Here is a 20,196-nt window from a genome sequence, read left to right as displayed (position 1 = left end):
CAGAAGTTAATCGATTAATCTATACATAGAATAGAATGAATGCCTGTTCAAAGTCATCCATGTATGGCGTTAGCAATGTAGTGTACAGTACAATGTACAGGAAGTACAGTTAATACAGAGACTGATTTGCCTTTTTTTACTTCCTGTTGGTTGCTGTAAATGTTTTCAATGTTTGTGTGCGTGGGTGGAGGGATGTCAATATATACGTGGGTGGAGGGATGTGAATAGGGTTATTCCATGTCATTTCAGCAAGCCATGACACCCACCATCTCAGATTGATCTGAACTCATTTCTGTAGTTAGAAACAGATAAGATTAGCATTCTTGAAACGTTATTTTGGATTTGATCAAATTGATTGCACCCAAATTGGCTATTTTTATTTATAGGATTCAAATAATCTTCAATAGATTTAGTACCTAACATCCGATTTGGATCATATTTATTTTTAGCAATGACTAAGACATGAGGAATCCAATAACATTTCAAAAGCCACCACGGCACCCCCCCCACACAACCCACGCCAATCCCACCCCAACAGCCAGTGTACAGTATCAGTTATCTATGTTTGAGAAGTAGTATAAAGATGTGGTTTGGAGTTTTTTCATCCTTTGTAATGTATTTCCTGTGACTCTGGTGATGGTCCCTCCCCCTCAATGAATTTGCTTACATTATTTACCATAAATTAGTATGAAAGTACCAGACTTTCCCAACTAAGTGCTGCGGTTCCTGATACTGCCACCACACCCTTTTATCCATTTCGCTGGTCTCTTGTGTTTATTAAATAGATCACAGCATTTCTTTGCATCTTCGAGCAGAAAACCAATAGTTTTTGCTGATGATGAAAATACATTGTGTGGTCAAGCCAGTCCTCCATGAAAGCAATTCAGTTTGTCCTTCTCTTAGCAACCTAATGCTTCAACACAATCCTATCCTTGAGTAGTCCAACAAATGGAGGCTCTCTGAGAGGGCTATCCATATGGTGCAATTCTCATAAGAAGACTTTTCCTACAAGCCCAACATTTTGATGGACATATGGACTAAATGTGACAACCCTAATACAATAATACAAATATTAACCATTGCAATGCAGTCATATGTTTATAAAACATCTTTATTATTAGAAAACATCTTATTGTTAAACCCAGCCCAATACCTTCACCCTTGCAAAACACTATACAGTGTGTGTTTGAGACTAGTACCATTGAAAGCCATTAGAGGACATAACGTTGAAACCATCAGAGGACATAATGTTGAAACCATTAGAGGACATAACGTTGAAACCATTAGAGGACATAACGTTGAAACCATTAGAGGACATAATGTTGAAACCATTAGAGGACATAACATTGAAACCATTAGAGGACATAACGTTGAAACCATTAGAGGACATAACGTTGAAACCATTAGAGGACAAAATGTTGAAACCATTAGAGGACATAACGTTGAAACCATTAGAGGACATAACGTTGAAACCATTAGAGGACATAACGTTGAAACCATTAGAGGACATAACGTTGAAACCATTAGAGGACATAACGTTGAAACCATTAGAGGACATAACGTTGAAACCATTAGAGGACATAACGTTGAAACCATTAGAGGACATAACGTTGAAACCATTAGAGGACATAACGTTGAAACCATTAGAGGACATAACGTTGAAACCATTAGAGGACATAACGTTGAAACCATTAGAGGACATAACGTTGAAACCATTAGAGGACATAATGTTGAAACCATTAGAACTGCAGTAACCTAAAGATTTGCTGTTTGTCAGGAAAGGTCTAACTAATCCATTTTTTAAATGGAATAAACCACACACAGAGGGACCGTTTCCTAGACACAAATTAAGAATAAGACATACTGAATTGCTTTCATGGAAGATTGGCTTGAATTGTGAGCATGACAGCACAGTTTATTTCAATCATCAACAAAAGCTATTGGCTTTCTACCCAAATCCATACTGAATGATGGAAATATTCTGTTAAGCTGATAGTGTCGCTCTGAATGTGATAAGTTATCAGATTATGATAATTGTGGGTTAATTTGATTTCCTCAACGTAGACTGCTTCTGTCACTCAAAGTTCCTTATCCATAAGCCACACTACCTATTAACCATTTATTACATTGGAAACATGTGTCGGCAGAATCCTGGCTACAGCAGGGGCCCACATGAACATCCCCGTGGACCTGCGGACTCTGAGGGCGGTGCGAGTCCTGAGGCCTCTGAAACTGGTCTCTGGGATCCCTAGTAAGTACTCTGCATATCAATCACCAGCTGAAATATTAATCAGTTACAGTATCATAATACCTCTGTCTGTACTCTACTACAATGTCTTATTCCCAGAGGCAATCGGGCATTAACTATTCATACACGTGTGTGGTGTCACCAGGCTTGCAAATCGTGCTGAAGTCCATCATGAAGGCCATGGTGCCTCTGCTCCAGATCGGCCTGCTCTTGTTCTTCGCCATTCTCATGTTCGCCATCATCGGCCTGGAGTTCTACAGCGGGAAGCTCCACCACACCTGTCTACCTACAGCTGACATCCTGGGTTGGAACATACTCCACTCTCCCTCACACTCCCTGCATTTCATACACTACCCCAGTGGTTCCCAACCTGTGGTATTAGGACCCCCAGGGTTACTTGGCTTATCCATTGGGGTACTTGAGAAGACTCACTAGACCCTAGGCCTACTGGTAAAATGCACTTTTTTTTCACCTTTATTTAACCAGGTAGGCTAGTTGAGAACAAGTTCTCATTTGCAACTGCGACCTGGCCAAGATAAAGCATAGCAATTTGACACATACAACAACACAGAGTTACACATGGAATGAACAAAACATACAGTCAATAATACAGTAGAACAAAAGAAAACAAAAAGTCTATATACAGTGAGTGCAAATGAGGTAAGTTAAGGAAATAAATAGACCATGATGGCGAAGTAATTACAATATAGCAATTAAACACTGGAATGGTAGATCGGCATAAGATGAATGTGCAGGTAGAGATACTGGGGTGCAAAGGAGCAAAATAAATAAATAAATACCCGTATGGGGATGAGGTAGTTGGATAGATGGGCTGTTTACAGATAGGCTAAGTACAGGTGCAATGATCTGTAAACTGCTCTTAAAGCTAGTGAGGGAGATGAGAGTCTCCAGCTTCAGAGATTTTTGCAATTCGTTCCAGTCATGGGCAGCAGAGAACTGGAAGGAAAGATGACCAAAGTAGGAATTGGCTTTGGGGGTAACCAGTGAGATATACCTGCTGGATCGCGTGCTACGTGTGGGTGCTGCTATGGTGACCAGAGACTTGTAGATAACCTGTAGCCAGTGGGTTTGGCGACGAGTATGAAGCGAAGGCCAACCAACGAGAGCGTACAGGTCGTAATGGTGGGTAGTGTATGGGGCTTTGGTGACAAAACGGATGGCACTGTGATAGACTGCATCCAGTTTGTTGAGTAGAGTGTTGGAGGCTATTTTATAGATGACATCACCGAAGTCGAGGATCGGTGGGATGGTCAGTTTTACGAGGGTATGTTTGGCAGCATGAGTGAAGGATGCTTTGTTGCAATATAGGAAGCCGATTCTAGATTTAATTTTGGATTGGAGATGCTTAATGTGAGTCTGGAAGGAGAGTTTACAGTCTAACCAGACACCTAGGTATTTGTAGTTGTCCACGTATTCTAAGTCAGAGCCGACGGGGTACTATCGTGAAATATTGTGAGAGAAACTTTGTCATTTCTTCAAACAATGATCTTTATTTAATATCGATTAATTATTGCAATAATGAGACCAGTCAACCCAACACTCTTGACTGTTCGGTCGAGTAATCTAACCTATACGCAAATGCAGTGTTCTTTATATAGCTGACACTAACAATGCTTAGTCATGGCTGGTTCCACCCGTCCCATGCAGACCAAGGGCACCATAAGCCACTCTGGGTTCATCCGGTCATTATCTGCGCGGAGTTGTTGTCTTAACCCCTACCCTAGTTTAGTTTCTCAAATGCAGGGATGATTTTGAGACATTGAGGGATTGTTCTTCTCCTAAGCTATCTCTAGTAAAACACATTCTTGTCCTTGTAATGCAGTCTTTAACTCATTTGTCAGCTCAAGCCATCTCTAGTGACTATACGCCCAGATTGACTCCAGGGAACTAGAGTGGAAACCATAAAAACACAGTATTAGTAGGACAGAAATGTCTTACTATTAGTGAAATATGAATTGTTAACCATTAATAAGAAATTAAAAGGTAAATACGTCATTTTTCTCTCACAGTACTTCAGGGGTACCTCGGACAGAGCAAAATGTAACATACTCTATTATACTGTATTTAACTTTAACATACTCTATTATACTGTATTTAACTTTAACATACTCTATTATACTGTATTTAACTTTAACATACTCTATTATACTGTATTTAACTTTAACATACTCTATTATACTGTATTTAACTTTAACATACTCTATTATACTGTATTTAAATGTAACATACTCTATTATACTGTATTTAAATTTAACATACTCTATTATACTGTATTTAAATTTAACATACTCTATTATACTGTATTTAAATGTAACATACTCTATTATACTGTATATAACTTTAACATACTCTATTATACTGTATTTAACTTTAACATACTCTATTATACTGTATTTAACTTTAACATACTCTATTATACTGTATTTAAATGTAACATACTCTATTATACTGTATTTAAATTTAACATACTTTATTATACTGTATTTAACTTTAACATACTCTATTATACTGTATTTAAATGTAACATACTCTATTATACTGTATTTAAATGTAACATACTCTATTATACTGTATTTAACTTTAACATACTCTATTATACTGTATTTAAATGTAACATACTTTATTATACTGTATATAATTTTAACATACTCTATTATACTGTATTTAAATGTAACATCCTCTATTATACTGTATTTAACTTTAACATACTCTATTATACTGTATTTAACTTTAACATACTGTATTATACTGTATTTAACTTTAACATACTCTATTATACTGTATTTAACTTTAACATACTCTATTATACTGTATTTAACTTTAACATACTCTATTATACTGTATTTAACTTTAACATACTCTATTATACTGTATTTAACTTTAACATACTCTATTATACTGTATTTAACTTTAACATACTGTATTATACTGTATTTAAATGTAACATCCTCTATTATACTGTATTTAACTTTAACATACTGTATTTAACTCTCTCTCCCCCTGCACTGTTTATAAGAACATCTTTATAATGGGACTCTTTTACCTGGCAGCTTCACGAGGACCATTCTGTCCCATCTAACACTTAGAATAAAGGGTTCCAAAGGGTTCTTCAGCTGACCCCATAAGAGAACCCTTTTTGGTTCCAGGTAGAACCCTTTCTGGCTACAGGTTGTACTCTTTTGGGTTCCATGTAGAACCCTCTGTGGAAAAGGTTCTACATGGAACCCGAAAATGGTTCTACCTGGAACCAAAAATAGTTATTCAAAGGGTTCTCATATGGGGACAGCCAAATAACAATTTTAGGTTCTAGATAGCACCTTTTTTTCTTAGAGTGTATTATTGTTTTGTTTTTATTTACATAGTCATGTTTCAAATGGCTTTGTCTGACTGGTTTACTGTACTTACAGGCTTCTAATTTGCACAAAGGATGGAAAATTATTTTGTTAGATGATGACATGGGGCAAACATATTATTAATGTTAGTGTGCCCAACTGAGCTGCCTAGCTACATTTCAATTAGCCAACAATGATTACTCTGTAATTACACAAGCCACTAATAGTATTTTATTTACTCTAACATGGAAAAAATATGGTTTGACCCAGTGATATACTGTATGATCAATCTCCAGAAATGTGTATTTCTCAACTGTCAATTCATGCAGCAACACTGACCCCTGGGATGTTGGTGAGTGGTCCCTGAGATGGTTAGCTGACACAGATTCAGTCAGTTCTCAAGTGACAGTTTTTAATATAAGTGGTCCTCCAAGGACAAGGGATCATAGCTCCCCTGTTGTAATTAAGGTTGAGAGGGACACCGCTCTAGACATCCCCTACTCCTAAATCCTATTTCAGTCTATGGTGACATTGGAAAAGGTCAGAAGCAGAGCTAATGTAATCAGGCTGAAAAGATTTGGCATGGATCCTCAGATTCTCAAAAGGTTCTACAGCTGCACCATTGAGACCATCTCAACTGGCTGCATCACCGCTCGGCACTACAGAGGGTAGTGAGTACGACTCAGTACATCAGTGGGGCCAAACTTCCTGCCAACCAGGACCTCTATACCAGGGCGTTGTCAGAAGAAGGCCCTTAAAATTGCCAAAGACTCCAACAACCCAAGTCATAGTTTTCTCTGTTACTGAATGGAGCGCCAAGTCTGACCCCAAAAGTTCCTGAATATCTTCTACCCCCAAACCATAAGATTGCTGAACAGTTCATCAAATGGCCACCCTGACTATTTACACTGACCTCCTTTATTATTATTTGTATTTTTTTTGCACTGACATTATGTACACTCACTAGACTCTACCCACACACCCACACATACTACACTGACACTCCAACACACAGACACACGCACACACGCACGCACGCACACACACACACACACACACGCACGCACGCACGCACGCACGCACGGACACCACACACACACACACACACACACACACACACACACACACACACACACACACATATATATTATCTATCCTGATTTCCTAGTTACTTTTTACCCCTAGCCACAGTACCAGTCAAAAGTTTGGGCACACCTACTCATTCAAAGGTTTTACTTTATTTTTACTATTTTATGCATTGTAGAATAATAGTGAAGACATCAAAACTATGAAATTACACATGGAATCATGTAGTATCCAAAAAACTGTTAAACAAATCAAAATAGGTTTTAGATTTTAGATTCTTCAAAGTAGCCACTCTTTGCCTTGATGACAGCTTTGCACACAGCATTCTGTAATGCTTTTGAAGGAGTTCAAAAGGAGTTCCCACATATGCTGAGCACTTGAAGGAATTCCCACATATGCTGAGCACTTGTTGGCTGCTTTTCCTTCACTCTGTGGTTCAACTCATCCCAAACTATCTCAATTGGGTTGAGTTGGGGTGATTGTGGAGGCCAGGTCATCTGATGCAGCACTCCACCACTCTCCTTCTTGTTCAAATAGCCCTTATACAGCCTGGAGATGTGTTTGGGGTCATTGTCCTGTTGAAAAACAAATGATAGTCCAACTAAGCACAAACCAGATGGAATGGCGTATCGCTGCAGAATGCTGTTGTAGTCATGCTGGTTAAGTGTGCCTTGAATTCTAAATGTATCACTGACAGTGTCACCAGCAAATCACCATCGCACCTCCTCCTCCACGCTTCACGGTGGGAACCACTCATGTGGAGATCATCCGCTCACCTAATCTGCGTTTCACGAAGACACCAAAAATCTCAAATTTGGACTCATCAGACCAAATGACAGATTTCCACCTGTTCTGATGTCCATTGCTCTTGTTTCTTGGCACAAGCAAGTCTCTTCTTATTATTGGTGTCCTTTAGTAGTGGTTTCTTTGAAGCAATCTGACCATGAAGGCCAGATTCACACAGTCTCCTCTAACAGTTGATGTTGATATGTGTCTGTTACTTGAACTCTGTGAAGCATTTATTTTGGCTGCAATTTCTGAGGCTGGTAACTCTAATGAACTTATCCTCTGCAGCAGAGGTAACTCTGGGTCTTCCTTTCCTGTTGCGATCCTCCTGAGAGCCAGTTTCATCACAGCGCTTGATTGTTTTTGCGACTGCACTTGAAGAAACATTCATATTTCTTGAAATGTTCTTAAAGTTCTTAAAGTAATGATGGGCTGTCTTTTCTCTTTGCTTATTTGAGCTGTTCTTGCCATAATATGGACTTGGTATTTAACCAAATAGGGCTATCTTCTGTATACCACCACCTTGTCATAACACAACTGATTGGCTCAAACATATTAATTAAGAAGGAAATAAATTCCACAAACTTTTAAAAGGCATACCTGTTAATTGAAATGCATTCCAGGTGACTACCTAATGAAGCTGGTTGAGAGAATGCCAAGAGTTTGCAAAGCTGTCATCAAGGCAAAGGGTGGCTACTTTGAAGAATTTCACATTTAAAATATATTTTGATTTGTTTAACACTTTTTTGGTTACTACATGATTCCATATGTGTTATTTCATAGTTTTGATGTCTTCATTATTTTTCTACAATGTAGAAAATAGTAAAAATAGAAAAACCCTTGAATGAGTAGGTGTGTCCAAACTTTTGACTGGTACTGTATATCTAGATTCTATATTACTTCAATTACCTCAACTACCTCGTATCCATGCATATTGACCCAGTACTGGTATTCCTTATATATAGCCTCGCTATTGTTATTTTATTGTGTTATTATTTCCTTATTTTGTTCAAATATTTTTCTTACTTTTCAACTCTGCGTTGTTGGGAAAGGGCTCGTAGGTAAGCATTTCACTGTAACGTCTACACCTGTTGTATTCGGCCCATGTGAACAATACAATTGGATTTGAAACAACACACCATGGACAGTGGTTGTCAGGCTCCCCATCCTGTTAGGTGGAATACTGCAACACTGTGTTGTTAGTTTGGGGAAGAAAGGAGCGTGCTACTTACATTTTAACCACCTCTGCCTTGTCCTGTGTTAGAAAATGAGACGATGGATACGACTGAGGTGGAGTTTGCGTGCGGAGTGAGGAAGTGTCCAGAGAAGTACGACTGTGTCGGGTCATGGATCGGCCCCAACGACGGCATCACCCAGTTTGACAACATCCTGTTCGCTGTGCTCACTGTCTTCCAGTGCATCACCATGGAGGGATGGACAGCTGTGCTCTACAATGTGAGTACTGTACACTCCAACTACTTTAAGGTTACTCAACAACAACAAAAATATGTTTCTTTTGGGCAGACACATTGAGGGTCAAACCCTAACTTCATGTGTAATTCAATGTTTCACGTACAGTGAATGATTTATCGATGTCAATGGGAGCTTTGTCTGAATGTTGGCGTGTTGCATGGGTATCTCTAAGGTTTGTGGATTCGTGGAGGATTCCTGAATGCACAGGTTTGATAGGTGCCTCTATCTTGTATCTGTTCTTATACTCCTTGTATTTACATACACGTCCCGTGTGTGCTAGACCAACGATGCCTTGGGCTTTATGTGGAACTGGATCTACTTTATTCCTCTCATCATCATCGGCTCTTTCTTCGTACTCAACCTGGTGTTGGGAGTCCTCTCCGGGTGAGTAAATAAAAGTGTGTGTGTGTGTGTGTGTCTGTCTGTGTGTGTGTGTGTGTGTCTGTCTGTGTGTGTCTGTGTCTGTGTGTGTGTGTGTGTGTGTGTGTGTGTGTGTTTGTGTGTGTGTGTGTGTGTGTATGTGTGTGTGTGTGTGTGTACGTGTGTGTGTGTACGTCTGTGTTTGTGTGTGCCCGTCCGTGTGTGTGTTTAAAATGTATGCGTTAGTCATAGAAATCAAGTTTGTGTGTGCAAGTTTGTGTGATTGTATGAGGGTTTTGGAAGGGGTTTCAATGGATTGCCCCATGTCCTGCATGTGTAGGGAGTTTGCCAAAGAGAGGGAGCGGGTGGAGAACCGTAGAGCCTTCATGAAGCTGAGACGCCAACAGCAGGTAGAGAGAGAACTCAACGGATACAGAGCCTGGATAGACCGAGCAGGTACTGTACTGTCACCTTAGAACCGCCACCAGAACTACGTAAGATGGAACAATGTATATATTATAAGATCCAAGTGGTGATTTGGGTGTTGTGGTTTGGTCGGAGTAGATCATGTTCATTTTGCAAGCTGCTGTGTTGCTTTTGAAATGGCTCTGCCCTGATGGAGATACCTGGTGAATATGTGGCTGGAGGGTGACTTTGTGAAGCTGCAGTGCTATAATGGCAATCTACAGTATCTTTCTCCCACGCAAGTTGAGGTTGAGAGGAAGGTGAGACTGACTCACTGACTCAAGTGTGTATGTGTGAATGCGAGTCTGTGTGCATCCATGTGTGTGTGCGCGTCCATTTTTGTGTACATGTGCTCGTCCGTGTGTGTGTTTGTGTGGGTGTGTGTGTGTGCACGTCTGTGTTTGTGTGTGCCCGTCCGTGTGTGTGTTTAAAATGTATGCGTTAGTCATAGAAATCAATGTGTTCCATCTCTGGAGGGGTTTATCAGGGCCCTGAAAGAGAAACGTTGGCTGCCAGGCGAGCACTAGATGAACTCTTACCTGATGATGAGTTTCTCCTCCTCTTAGAGCATCGACACTATGCAACACTATACATTCAGCCCCAATACCCCAATAATTCCACCTTTGCAATACTAAAACAATAATTTCAATATTACATTTCAACAGGTTAGCCCCATGATTTGCTCACAATCTTCAGAGAGTGCTGAGAAAGGGAGAGAGACATATTTATGTTTCAGTAACACTTTATGATCACTTAAGTGTGGATGACCTTGAAATGTGTTCATCCCAATGTCACAGAGGAGGTTATGCTGGCTGAGGAGAACAAGAAGTCGGGGAGATCTGCTTTAGATGGTAAGAACCAGAAGACATTGAGAGGAGTCACCACCAAAATGTCCTATTAATGTCCTTCCCTTCCCTTCCACATTCACTACCCTTACAGTCCAGACACATAGTCCAAACACTGTAATCCTTACAGTCCAATACAGTACAGTACACTGTAATCCTTACAGTCCAATACAGTACAGTACACTGTAATCCTTACAGTCCAATACAGTACAGTACACTGTTTTTGATGATACATTGAACACTTCACCTTTTCACAACCTGCCTTTCTCCATCCACTACACGACAACTCCAGCTTTTGACAAAGGCAACATTTTGTTCCTCTTTGACCTTCGTCGATGCTGCAGACAGTTGCAAATGCCAGTGAAAAGTGAAAATATACTGTAAAACACCTCAAGAAGTTCATTTGCTTTGTTTACTGTGTGGACATTGTGGTTGTCTTGGTAACAGTAAAGTGAAAAAGGCTTGGCGTGCGCCTGTAGTGATATACCATCTGTCAACAAGGTCTTGTTTTTAGAATGTTTTTGTTTGTCTCACTCCTTTTCAGAAGACGTGAATGATTCATATGACACTTTCATTTACACCGTATCTAATATCTACCCTTCCTCTCATGTTCAGAGGACTTCAGTCAGTTTGCCCTGAAAGTTAGTATGTCAGCGTGAATATGTGCCATTTCCCACCGTTAACATATCATTATTTCTATTTGGAGCCAGTTTGCCATTCACTATGCTGGCTCGTGAAATGTGTTGTGTCATAAAGCATCTGTGGTTTCATGTCAGACTATCTCGGCTATTAGAGACATTCTCTGTTTGTTCTCATTTTCTGTCGTGTGTGTATTCAGTGCTGAAGCGGGCCACCAGTAAAAATGCAAAACGTAGAGGAGGTCCTGGGGATGCGGAGATCTCCACTATAGGTGAGTGACGAACACACAACCTAGACCCTCATATTAAGGCTTCTTGTTGTCTTTCTCTCTACCTCCATTTCTGATCTCTTTCCCCACTACCTATTTGACCTCTAATATTTTCTACACCTTTTCTCTCTTCTCTCCAACCCTGACCTTTTTCTCTCTCCATATCCTTTCTCTCCCTCTCTTTCTTTCTATTTTCTTAAACTATCCTCCTCTCCTCTCATTCCTCCTCCCCCAGGAGCACCTCGTATGCGGATCCGTACAGTACGGCGTGGCCCGGTGGCGTACATGCGTCGTAAGGAGCGTATGCTGCGTATCTCCCTGCGGCGCATGGTGAAGACAGACACCTTCTACTGGACTGTCCTCAGCCTGGTGTTTCTCAACACCATATGTGTGGCCATTGTCCACCATAACCAGCCAGACTGGCTCTCCACCTTCCTGTGTACGGTTGAGCGATCAATTGATTGATCAATTGATTGAATCAATAACATTTTATTAATATAGACAATTCCACCACAACAATTACACATTCCTGGCCCTAAGCATAGGCTACGCATTGTATTTACAGTAGCAAACTTTAAATGCATTCTGAATAACTTTCAATATCTCTCCAGACTATGAAGATGGCGCTATTCCATCGTACAGTGTTTATAACATAGCCTGAAAAAAAGCTGGGTTTGAACAGAGAAAAACTCAACATCTGCCCAGCCTTTCATTTTTAATGATTTATTCTTTTTTTCAGACTATGCAGAGTTTGTTTTCCTGGGGCTCTTCTTGGCAGAGATGTTCTTAAAGATGTACGGCCTGGGATTCCGCCTCTATTTCCACTCCTCCTTCAACTGCTTCGACTGCGGAGTGAGTTCATTAATCCTTTACGTTTACTCCCTGATAGCTTATGGTGAACCTTGATTACCACAGCTAAGTGGAATCAAGATTTACAAATGTGGCAACAAAATATTTGCTTATTATTATACAGGTGGATCAAGAGGCATTACATTTCTAACAATATGGACAATTAAGTGCTATTGTTATGTGATACTGTCCTATATTGCAGACTAATGTGTGTTCTTAATGATAGAGGTTTGTCTAAACTGAACTTCTCTTACAGTGTTTGAGTGTTGCTTGGTGTCTCTTGTGCAGGTGATAGTTGGCAGCATCTTTGAGGTGGTGTGGGGCTTCTTCCGGCCTGGCATGTCCTTTGGCATCAGCGTCCTGAGGGCGCTGAGACTCCTGAGGATCTTTAAGATCACCAAGTGAGTGGGACATCAACCAGAATGAGGGTTAGGGTCAACATTAGTGTTACTGCTGTAAGTACATTGTATTATCATACTAGGGTTAAGGTTACTGCTGTAAGTACAATGTATTATCACACTAGGGTTAGTGTTACTGCTGTAAGTACAATGTATTATCACACTAGAGTTAAGGTTACTGCTGTAAGTACAATGTATTATCACACTAGGGTTAGTGTTACTGCTGTAAGTACAATGTATTATCACACTAGAGTTAAGGTTACTGCTGTAAGTACAATGTATTATCACACTAGGGTTAAGGTTACTGCTGTAAGTACAATGTATTATCACACTAGGGTTAAGGTTACTGCTGTAAGTACAATGTATTATCACACTAGGGTTAAGGTTACTGCTGTATGTACAATGTATTATCACACTGGGGTTAAGGTTACTGCTGTAAGTACAATGTATTATCACACTAGGGTTAAGGTTACTGCTGTAAGTACAATGTATTATCACACTAGGGTTAAGGTTACTGCTGTAAGTACAATGTATTATCACACTAGGGTTAAGGTTACTGCTGTAAGTACAATGTATTATCACACTAGGGTTAAGGTTACTGCTGTAAGTACAATGTATTATCACACTGGGGTTAAGGTTGGGATTAATGTTAGGTTTAGGGTCAGCATTGGTGTTACTGCTGTAAGTACAATGATTTACCACTCTAAAAGGCAGTCAAAATGGCAGAAGGAAGATATTGAGGTCTGTCTATTTAGTGTGCCAACCTACTCTCCTTTTTCTTGACCAGGTACTGGGCATCACTGAGGAACCTGGTGGTGTCTCTCATGAGTTCCATGAAGTCCATCATTAGTCTGCTCTTTCTCCTCTTCCTCTTCATTGTTGTCTTCGCCCTGCTGGGCATGCAGCTCTTTGGGGGCAGGTGAGCAGAACCATAGGGTTTGGGTTCATTTATTAGATACAGTGTCACTGATATCAGGATAATTATTCAGTAGTTCTCCAATATCAGGATATTAAGAATGTCTTCTATAGACAGGTCTCAGGTCCCATAAATGTATTTTCAGTTGATCTGTTCATTGACTATTGATGTGGATTCGCCATGACCATATCACCAGATATTATTCCAAATATAAATTCAGGAGCAGCCTGAAGCTTTTCCATGTTATGTTGTGCTGCATCGGAAATGGAATGATAAATCTGAAATTAAACGTCTGGCTGAAAATATCAACTTCCACCTCCTCCTCTTCCTACCTCTTCCTCCTCCTCTTCCTACCTCTTCCTCCTCTTCTTCCCCGGTCACATCTGCCTATCCTTTCTCTTTCTCCCTCTAGGTTCATCTTTGAAGATTACACTCCTACCAACTTTGACACGTTTCCAGCTGCCATCATGACAGTGTTCCAGGTTTGTCTTCTTCACTCCAGACTCTCCCTCTCACTCTGGCTTCCCCATGATGACACACAGAACCCAGGGATATCTCCCACATCCCCCCAGGGCCAAGATTAAACAACTCTGTTCACCGCTTGCCTCCCCTTCATTTACTAGCATCCCACACATACACACACGTATACGCATGAATGTCAGAGCAGTGAAGTATGGAAGAATGTTTGATCAAAACCATAAACTAGGTTTTTACGAGATAAATCAATTAATAGTTGGCCTGCCATTTTTAACTCTGCAGAGAGAAAGAACCCTGTTACCAATATGATTCAATTATGGCCCAACAATGACTAAACAATTCAGACAAGGTTCCTGACATTTTGAGTCTTCTTATGTATTGGTGTATTTGTGTGTCTGCATCTTCAATGATATACTTTGCGTTTTTGTATTATTTTCGTTCAAATTGAATTGGGCTGCTCATTATTGATCCTGTAATTGTGACTCTAGATCCTGACTGGTGAGGACTGGAATGAGGTGATGTACAATGGGATCCGCTCACAAGGAGGAGTGCAGTACGGAATGTGGTCCTCCATATACTTCATAGTGCTCACCCTGTTTGGGAACTGTATCCTTCTTCAACTTCCTACGAACCACCGTCTACTGATTCTGCTCACATTGTAGATAGGTTTCTATACACACTACCGTTCAAAAGTTTGGGGTCACTTAGAAACGTCCTTGTTTTTGAAAGAAACACGCAATTTCTGTCCATTAAAATAACATAAAATTGATCAGAAATACGATGCAGACATTGTTAATGTTGTAAATGACCATTGTAGCTGGAAACGGAAGATGTTTTAATGGAATATCTACATAGGCGTACAGGGGCCCATTATCAGCAGCCATCACTCCTGTGTTCCAATGGCACGTTGTGTTAGCTAATCAAAGTTTATCATTTTAAAAGGCTAATTGATCATTAGAAAACCCTTTTGCAATTATGTTAGCACAGCTGAAAACTGTTGTTCTAATTAAAGAAGCAATAAAACTGGCCTTCTTTAGACTGGTTGAGTATCTGGAGCATCAGCATTTGTGGGTTCGATTACAAGCTCAAAATGGCCAGAAACAAAGACCTTTCTTCTGAAACTCGTCAGTCTGTTCTTGTTCTGAGAAATGAAGGAAACTGAAGAAACTGAAGATCTCGTACAACGCTGTGTACTACTTCCTTCACAGAACAGCGCAAACTGTTCAAAAAAATTGCTTTTCTTTCAAAAACAAGGACACTTCTAAGTGGCCCCAAACTTTTGAACAGTAGTGTATTTCTTTCTCCTTATGTAAAAGTTGTAGCAGGCCTAAAGTAGGGGTCATGAGTTTTGATGTTGTGTGGAACTGTTGGACAGAAGTTAATGTATTTCAGTTTCTTCCACCCCTGTAAGCATTCTTGACCATACTGTGACCAGATACACTGCTCAACGTCTTCTTGGCCATCGCTGTGGATAACCTTGCCAACGCACAGGAACTCACCAAGGTGTGTAGTACTATTTTAAGAGTTTCTACGGAATTGGTTATCTTGAAATTAAAATAAGTGCTTTCAAATAAATGTTTATGGGTCATGATCTATGGTCATAGCCAATGTTCCCTCTAATCTGCGTACGTGTGCAGGACATGCAGCTCCCCCGGGACTGCAGAGCAGAAGAAATATCAGCCCGCGCAGAGAAGCATGAGATTTTCCTATTCGTTTTCCCCGTTAGTTAATTAACACTATCAACATTTCCCTTTACTGGGGGAATTGTGATTAAATCAACGCAATATTAGCCACTTTCAATGCAACATACCGAGGGAAAAAAATGAACTATGCAAGAGATTTTGTTCTAGGCAGAATGCATTAGAGTAGGATTCTGTTGCATTGGCACGCATGACTCAGCCCATACTCTACACAGACCAGTGTGCCAAAACCAATCAGAGCTGCAGTAGGCTATATGCAAATAGACAATTGCCATATATGGATCTGTGCCATTCACTTTGAACTGGACTGTGTTTACAGCATGAGCTGTCATGAGTTTACTTTACTATTTATATTTTTGACAACTTTTACTTCACTGCATTCCTTAAGAAAATTATGTACTTTTTACTCCATACATTTTCCTTGACACCCAAAAGTTCTTGTTACATTTTGAATGCTTAGCAGGACAGGAACATCCCTGGTCATCCCTACTGCCTATTATCTGGTGGACTCACTAAACACAAATGTTTCATTTGTAAATTATGTCTGAGTGTTGGAGTGTGCCCCCAAAAATGTGCTGCCTGGTTCGCTAAATGTAACTCATTTTAAATGATTCATGCTTGTACTTTTACTTTTGATAGTTCATTATATTTTAGCAGTTATAAACTCAGAAAGAACTCAGAAAGAAACGTCCTCTCAATATCAACTGTGTTTATTTTCAGCAAACTTAACATGTGTAAATATTTGTATGAACAAACAAGTTTCAACAACTGAGACATAAACTGAACAAGTTCCACGACATATGACTAACAGAAATGGAATAATGTGTCCCTGAACAAAGGGGGGTCAAAATCAAAAGTAAGAGTCAGTATCTGGTGTGGCCACCAGATGCATTATGTACTGCAGTTCTTGCTGTGAGATGTTACCCCACTCTTCCACCCAGGCACCTGCAAGTTCCCGGACATTTCTGGGGGGAATGGCCCTAGCCCTCACCCTCTGATCCAACAGGTCCCAGACATGCTCAATGGGATTGAGAACCGGCTCTTCGCTGGCCATGGCAGAACACTGACATTCCTGTTTTGCAGGAAATAATGCACAGAACGAGCAATATGGCTGGTGGCATTGTCATGCTGGAGGGTTATGTCAGGATGAGCCTGCAGGAAGGGTACCACATGAGGGAGGAGGATGTCTTCCCTGTAACGCACAGCGATGAGATTGCCTGCAATGACAACAAGCTCAGTCCGATGATGCTGTGACACACCTCCCCAGACCATAACGGACCCTCCACCTCCAAATCGATCCCGCTCCAGAGTACAGGCCTCGGTGTACCTCTCATTCCTTTGACGATAAACACGAATCCGACCATCACCCCTGGTGAGACAAAACCGTGACTCGTCAGTGAAGAGCACTTTTTGCCAGTCCTGTCTAGTCCAGCGACGGTGGGTTTGTGCCCACAGGCAACATTGCCTCATCCAGCCTCAGTCTGAGCACTGATGGAGGGATTGTGCGTTCCTGGTGTAACTCGGGCAGTTGTTGTTGCCATCCTGTACCTGTCCCACAGGTGTGATGTTCGGATGTACCGATCCTGTGCAGGTCTTGTTACACGTTGTTACACAGTACGTTCATTGCAATTTATGGCCCTGGCCATATCTGCAGTCCTCATGCCTTCTTGCAGCATGCCTAAGGCACGTTCACGCAGATGAGCAGGGACCCTGGGCATCTTTTCTTCTGTGTTTTTCAGAGTCAGTAGAAAGGCCACTTTAGTGTCTTAAGTTTTCATAACTGTGACCTAAATTGCCTAAATTGTCTGTAAGCTGTTAGTGTCTTAACGACCATTTCACAGGTGCATGTTCATTAATTGTTTATGGTTCATTGAACAAGCATGGGAAACAGTGTTTAAACCCTTTACAATGAAGATCTGTGAAGTTATTAGGATTTTACAAATTATCTTTGAAAGACAGGGTCCTGAAAAAGGGCCGTTTCTTTTTTTGCTGAGTTCATTTACTTTTGATACTTAAGTATATTTAAAACCAAATACTTTTAGACTTTCACTCAAGTAGTATTTTATTGGGTGACTTTTACTTGAATGATTTTCTATTAAGGTACTTTTACTCAAGTATGACAATTGGGTACTTTTCCGACCACTGGATGCGCTTGTTTTGAGATCAAAGCTAGAACTGCATGTGCACATTTTGTTCATATCCTTTGGTAGTTTGTGAGTTATTAGCCCGGTGATAGATCATTTGTAGTCAGCAAGGGAGAAGTGATTGCTTCCTACAAGAGCACAAAAAGTGAGCATTTTTAGACATCTTTGAAAAGCGAGTCAGTTAAAAGCTTTTTTTTGTCTTAAAGGGGCAGTGTTGTATTTTGAGACAGGCTTGAATAAGCTAAGTAGCCAATAGGCAGAGGGTAGCATCATTTGTCTGATTCTCTGTGATAATGGTATGGGAATAATAATGCATTTTATTTTAGAAAGTGGTTTCTTGCATCAAACAGCACAACAACATATTCAGTCACCTCCTTGTCTTAATGACAAGTGGATACATTCCAAAAGTCTCATGGAATTTAAGCCTACATTGAACACCACACATTGGCTGCTACTGTAGGCTGAATGATAGAACAACAATTTCCATGCTAAAATGTTATGAGATCCATTTTATACATTGTTTTTGATGGTAGGCTACTGGTAGGCCTACATTATGATCAAATAGCCACAGTAGCCTACTTGACCACTGTCTGAAATTAACTTAAAGCTGTTATAGCCTCAGTGTTCACAGTCAACGCACGCTGGAAGTTGCACAGAACTTACACAACGTTCAAGTTTGAGCTCAGCAGACCTGAAATTTACTCAGTGCCCCAAAAAATGTTAGCTGCCCTATATCCTAAACTATTTGTGGGACTTAAATTACTTTTTGTGTTTATTTTACCTTTGTTAGGACGAAGAGGAGGAAGAGGAGTTTTTCAATGCAAGATACGCCAGAGGCACAGATGGCCCGATGTCTGAGTAAGTGCTCTGTTTATGCTTTTATTACAATGGCAGTTGGTCAGGCACCTACCTTGGCCTAGTCTTGGCGAAGATTAGGAGGAGATTTGAAACTGAGGGGTGATCATCATGCGAACTCAATATCTATCGATTACACAGCCATAACACTCACAGGAAAACGCTGGTCTACTATTCTCTTTGAGAATCTGGTGTAGGCGTAGGCAGAATGTTGATTTTCTTTGCATACAGCTGCATGATCAATCTTCAGGGTTAGAGAGGCATGTTCTGTGGGCTGTGTGTGGAAAATGAATGTGTACTTGCTTGTTACATAGCATGTGTAATGGAAATTGCATTAGGGAAATTAAGGATGAGGCACACGTCCAAGTTAAGACAAGCATCTTCGCTTTGAGTCGGATGTTGCTCCGGGGACTTGCTAATGAAAATGCTCAAATACTATTGTAAGATAATGCATGATTATAATTAGGATATACGTTTTTTGTTTATTTGAGCATGTCAGTCAAATGGTAAATTAAGAAAGATAACAGACCAGTCATATAAGCATGTTTTTATTTATTTAGGATTTGTTTATTTGGGAATATCAGTAAACAGATGAATTAAACCAAATGACAGGGCAATTATAGAGTATAAGCGGAGTATGTGCTTAGTGTATAAGCACCACCAACCATTCTGCTCCCTCTGTAACAGGTACAGGTAGGGGGGAAAAGGATGCATGGATTGTACTGTCCTCTGATCTTCTCCAGGCACGTTACACTGACTCTGTCATTTGTCTGTTACAACATATTTGAGTGTCAGTCCTATGTGTTTCAGAGCTATCAAGATGCCACTGCTTTTGATACGTATACTGTACTATGGTGTAATGTTATGTCACGCTGCTTCCATCATGTTGTCTTGTTACTCTATGCCTGTAATGTGGCACTAACCAAAATAAATAGTACAAAATATAAGTAACAATTCTAGTACTGCCCTTGTAGGGTCAAGTTGAAACAATTTGTAATAACACTTGAATATCCACTGTCACTACTGGATCCATTTATAGATCCATTTATCAAGCTGTCAAAGCCAAATCCCCATGCCAAATATACTAAATATTATAATAATACAAATAAAATAAGATAGAACCAAATATACTAGACTGGCATTACTGGCATGACCCTTGACCTGGTTTTGGACTGTGTCACAAGGATTGTTCTATTCTGTCTCTGTTCCAAAAACACTAATGTCTTGTTTTCAACCAATCACTCATTGAATACATGGATTACAAAAGAGTCTGAATACCGTAAGTAAAGTTGTATGTCTGTCTGTACCCCTGTCACACCTAATTCAATTTCCTT

The 20,196-nt window shown here is 40.2% G+C and overlaps 1 protein-coding gene across 1 annotated transcript in view; it reads left to right on the top strand.

The window, feature by feature from the left end:
- The window catches only part of LOC139386839 (voltage-dependent R-type calcium channel subunit alpha-1E-like), a 66,597-nt gene that overhangs the window by 18,782 nt on the left and 27,619 nt on the right, over positions 1–20,196 (top strand). The window contains exons 5-19 of the mRNA XM_071132689.1: positions 2,148–2,251; positions 2,394–2,552; positions 8,738–8,928; positions 9,227–9,330; positions 9,647–9,762; positions 10,569–10,622; positions 11,455–11,526; positions 11,759–11,962; positions 12,263–12,375; positions 12,661–12,773; positions 13,558–13,689; positions 14,099–14,168; positions 14,652–14,769; positions 15,599–15,666; positions 18,798–18,865. Coding sequence (XP_070988790.1) covers positions 2,148–2,251; positions 2,394–2,552; positions 8,738–8,928; positions 9,227–9,330; positions 9,647–9,762; positions 10,569–10,622; positions 11,455–11,526; positions 11,759–11,962; positions 12,263–12,375; positions 12,661–12,773; positions 13,558–13,689; positions 14,099–14,168; positions 14,652–14,769; positions 15,599–15,666; positions 18,798–18,865 — 1,686 coding nt within the window. The remainder of the gene's footprint in view (positions 1–2,147; positions 2,252–2,393; positions 2,553–8,737; positions 8,929–9,226; positions 9,331–9,646; positions 9,763–10,568; positions 10,623–11,454; positions 11,527–11,758; positions 11,963–12,262; positions 12,376–12,660; positions 12,774–13,557; positions 13,690–14,098; positions 14,169–14,651; positions 14,770–15,598; positions 15,667–18,797; positions 18,866–20,196) is intronic.

Source organism: Oncorhynchus clarkii, chromosome 28, assembly GCF_045791955.1.
Source record: "Oncorhynchus clarkii lewisi isolate Uvic-CL-2024 chromosome 28, UVic_Ocla_1.0, whole genome shotgun sequence".
Classification (NCBI taxonomy): domain Eukaryota; kingdom Metazoa; phylum Chordata; class Actinopteri; order Salmoniformes; family Salmonidae; genus Oncorhynchus; species Oncorhynchus clarkii.
Note: the sequence above shows the minus strand (reverse complement) of the source record. Positions and strands in the feature narration are given on the sequence as shown.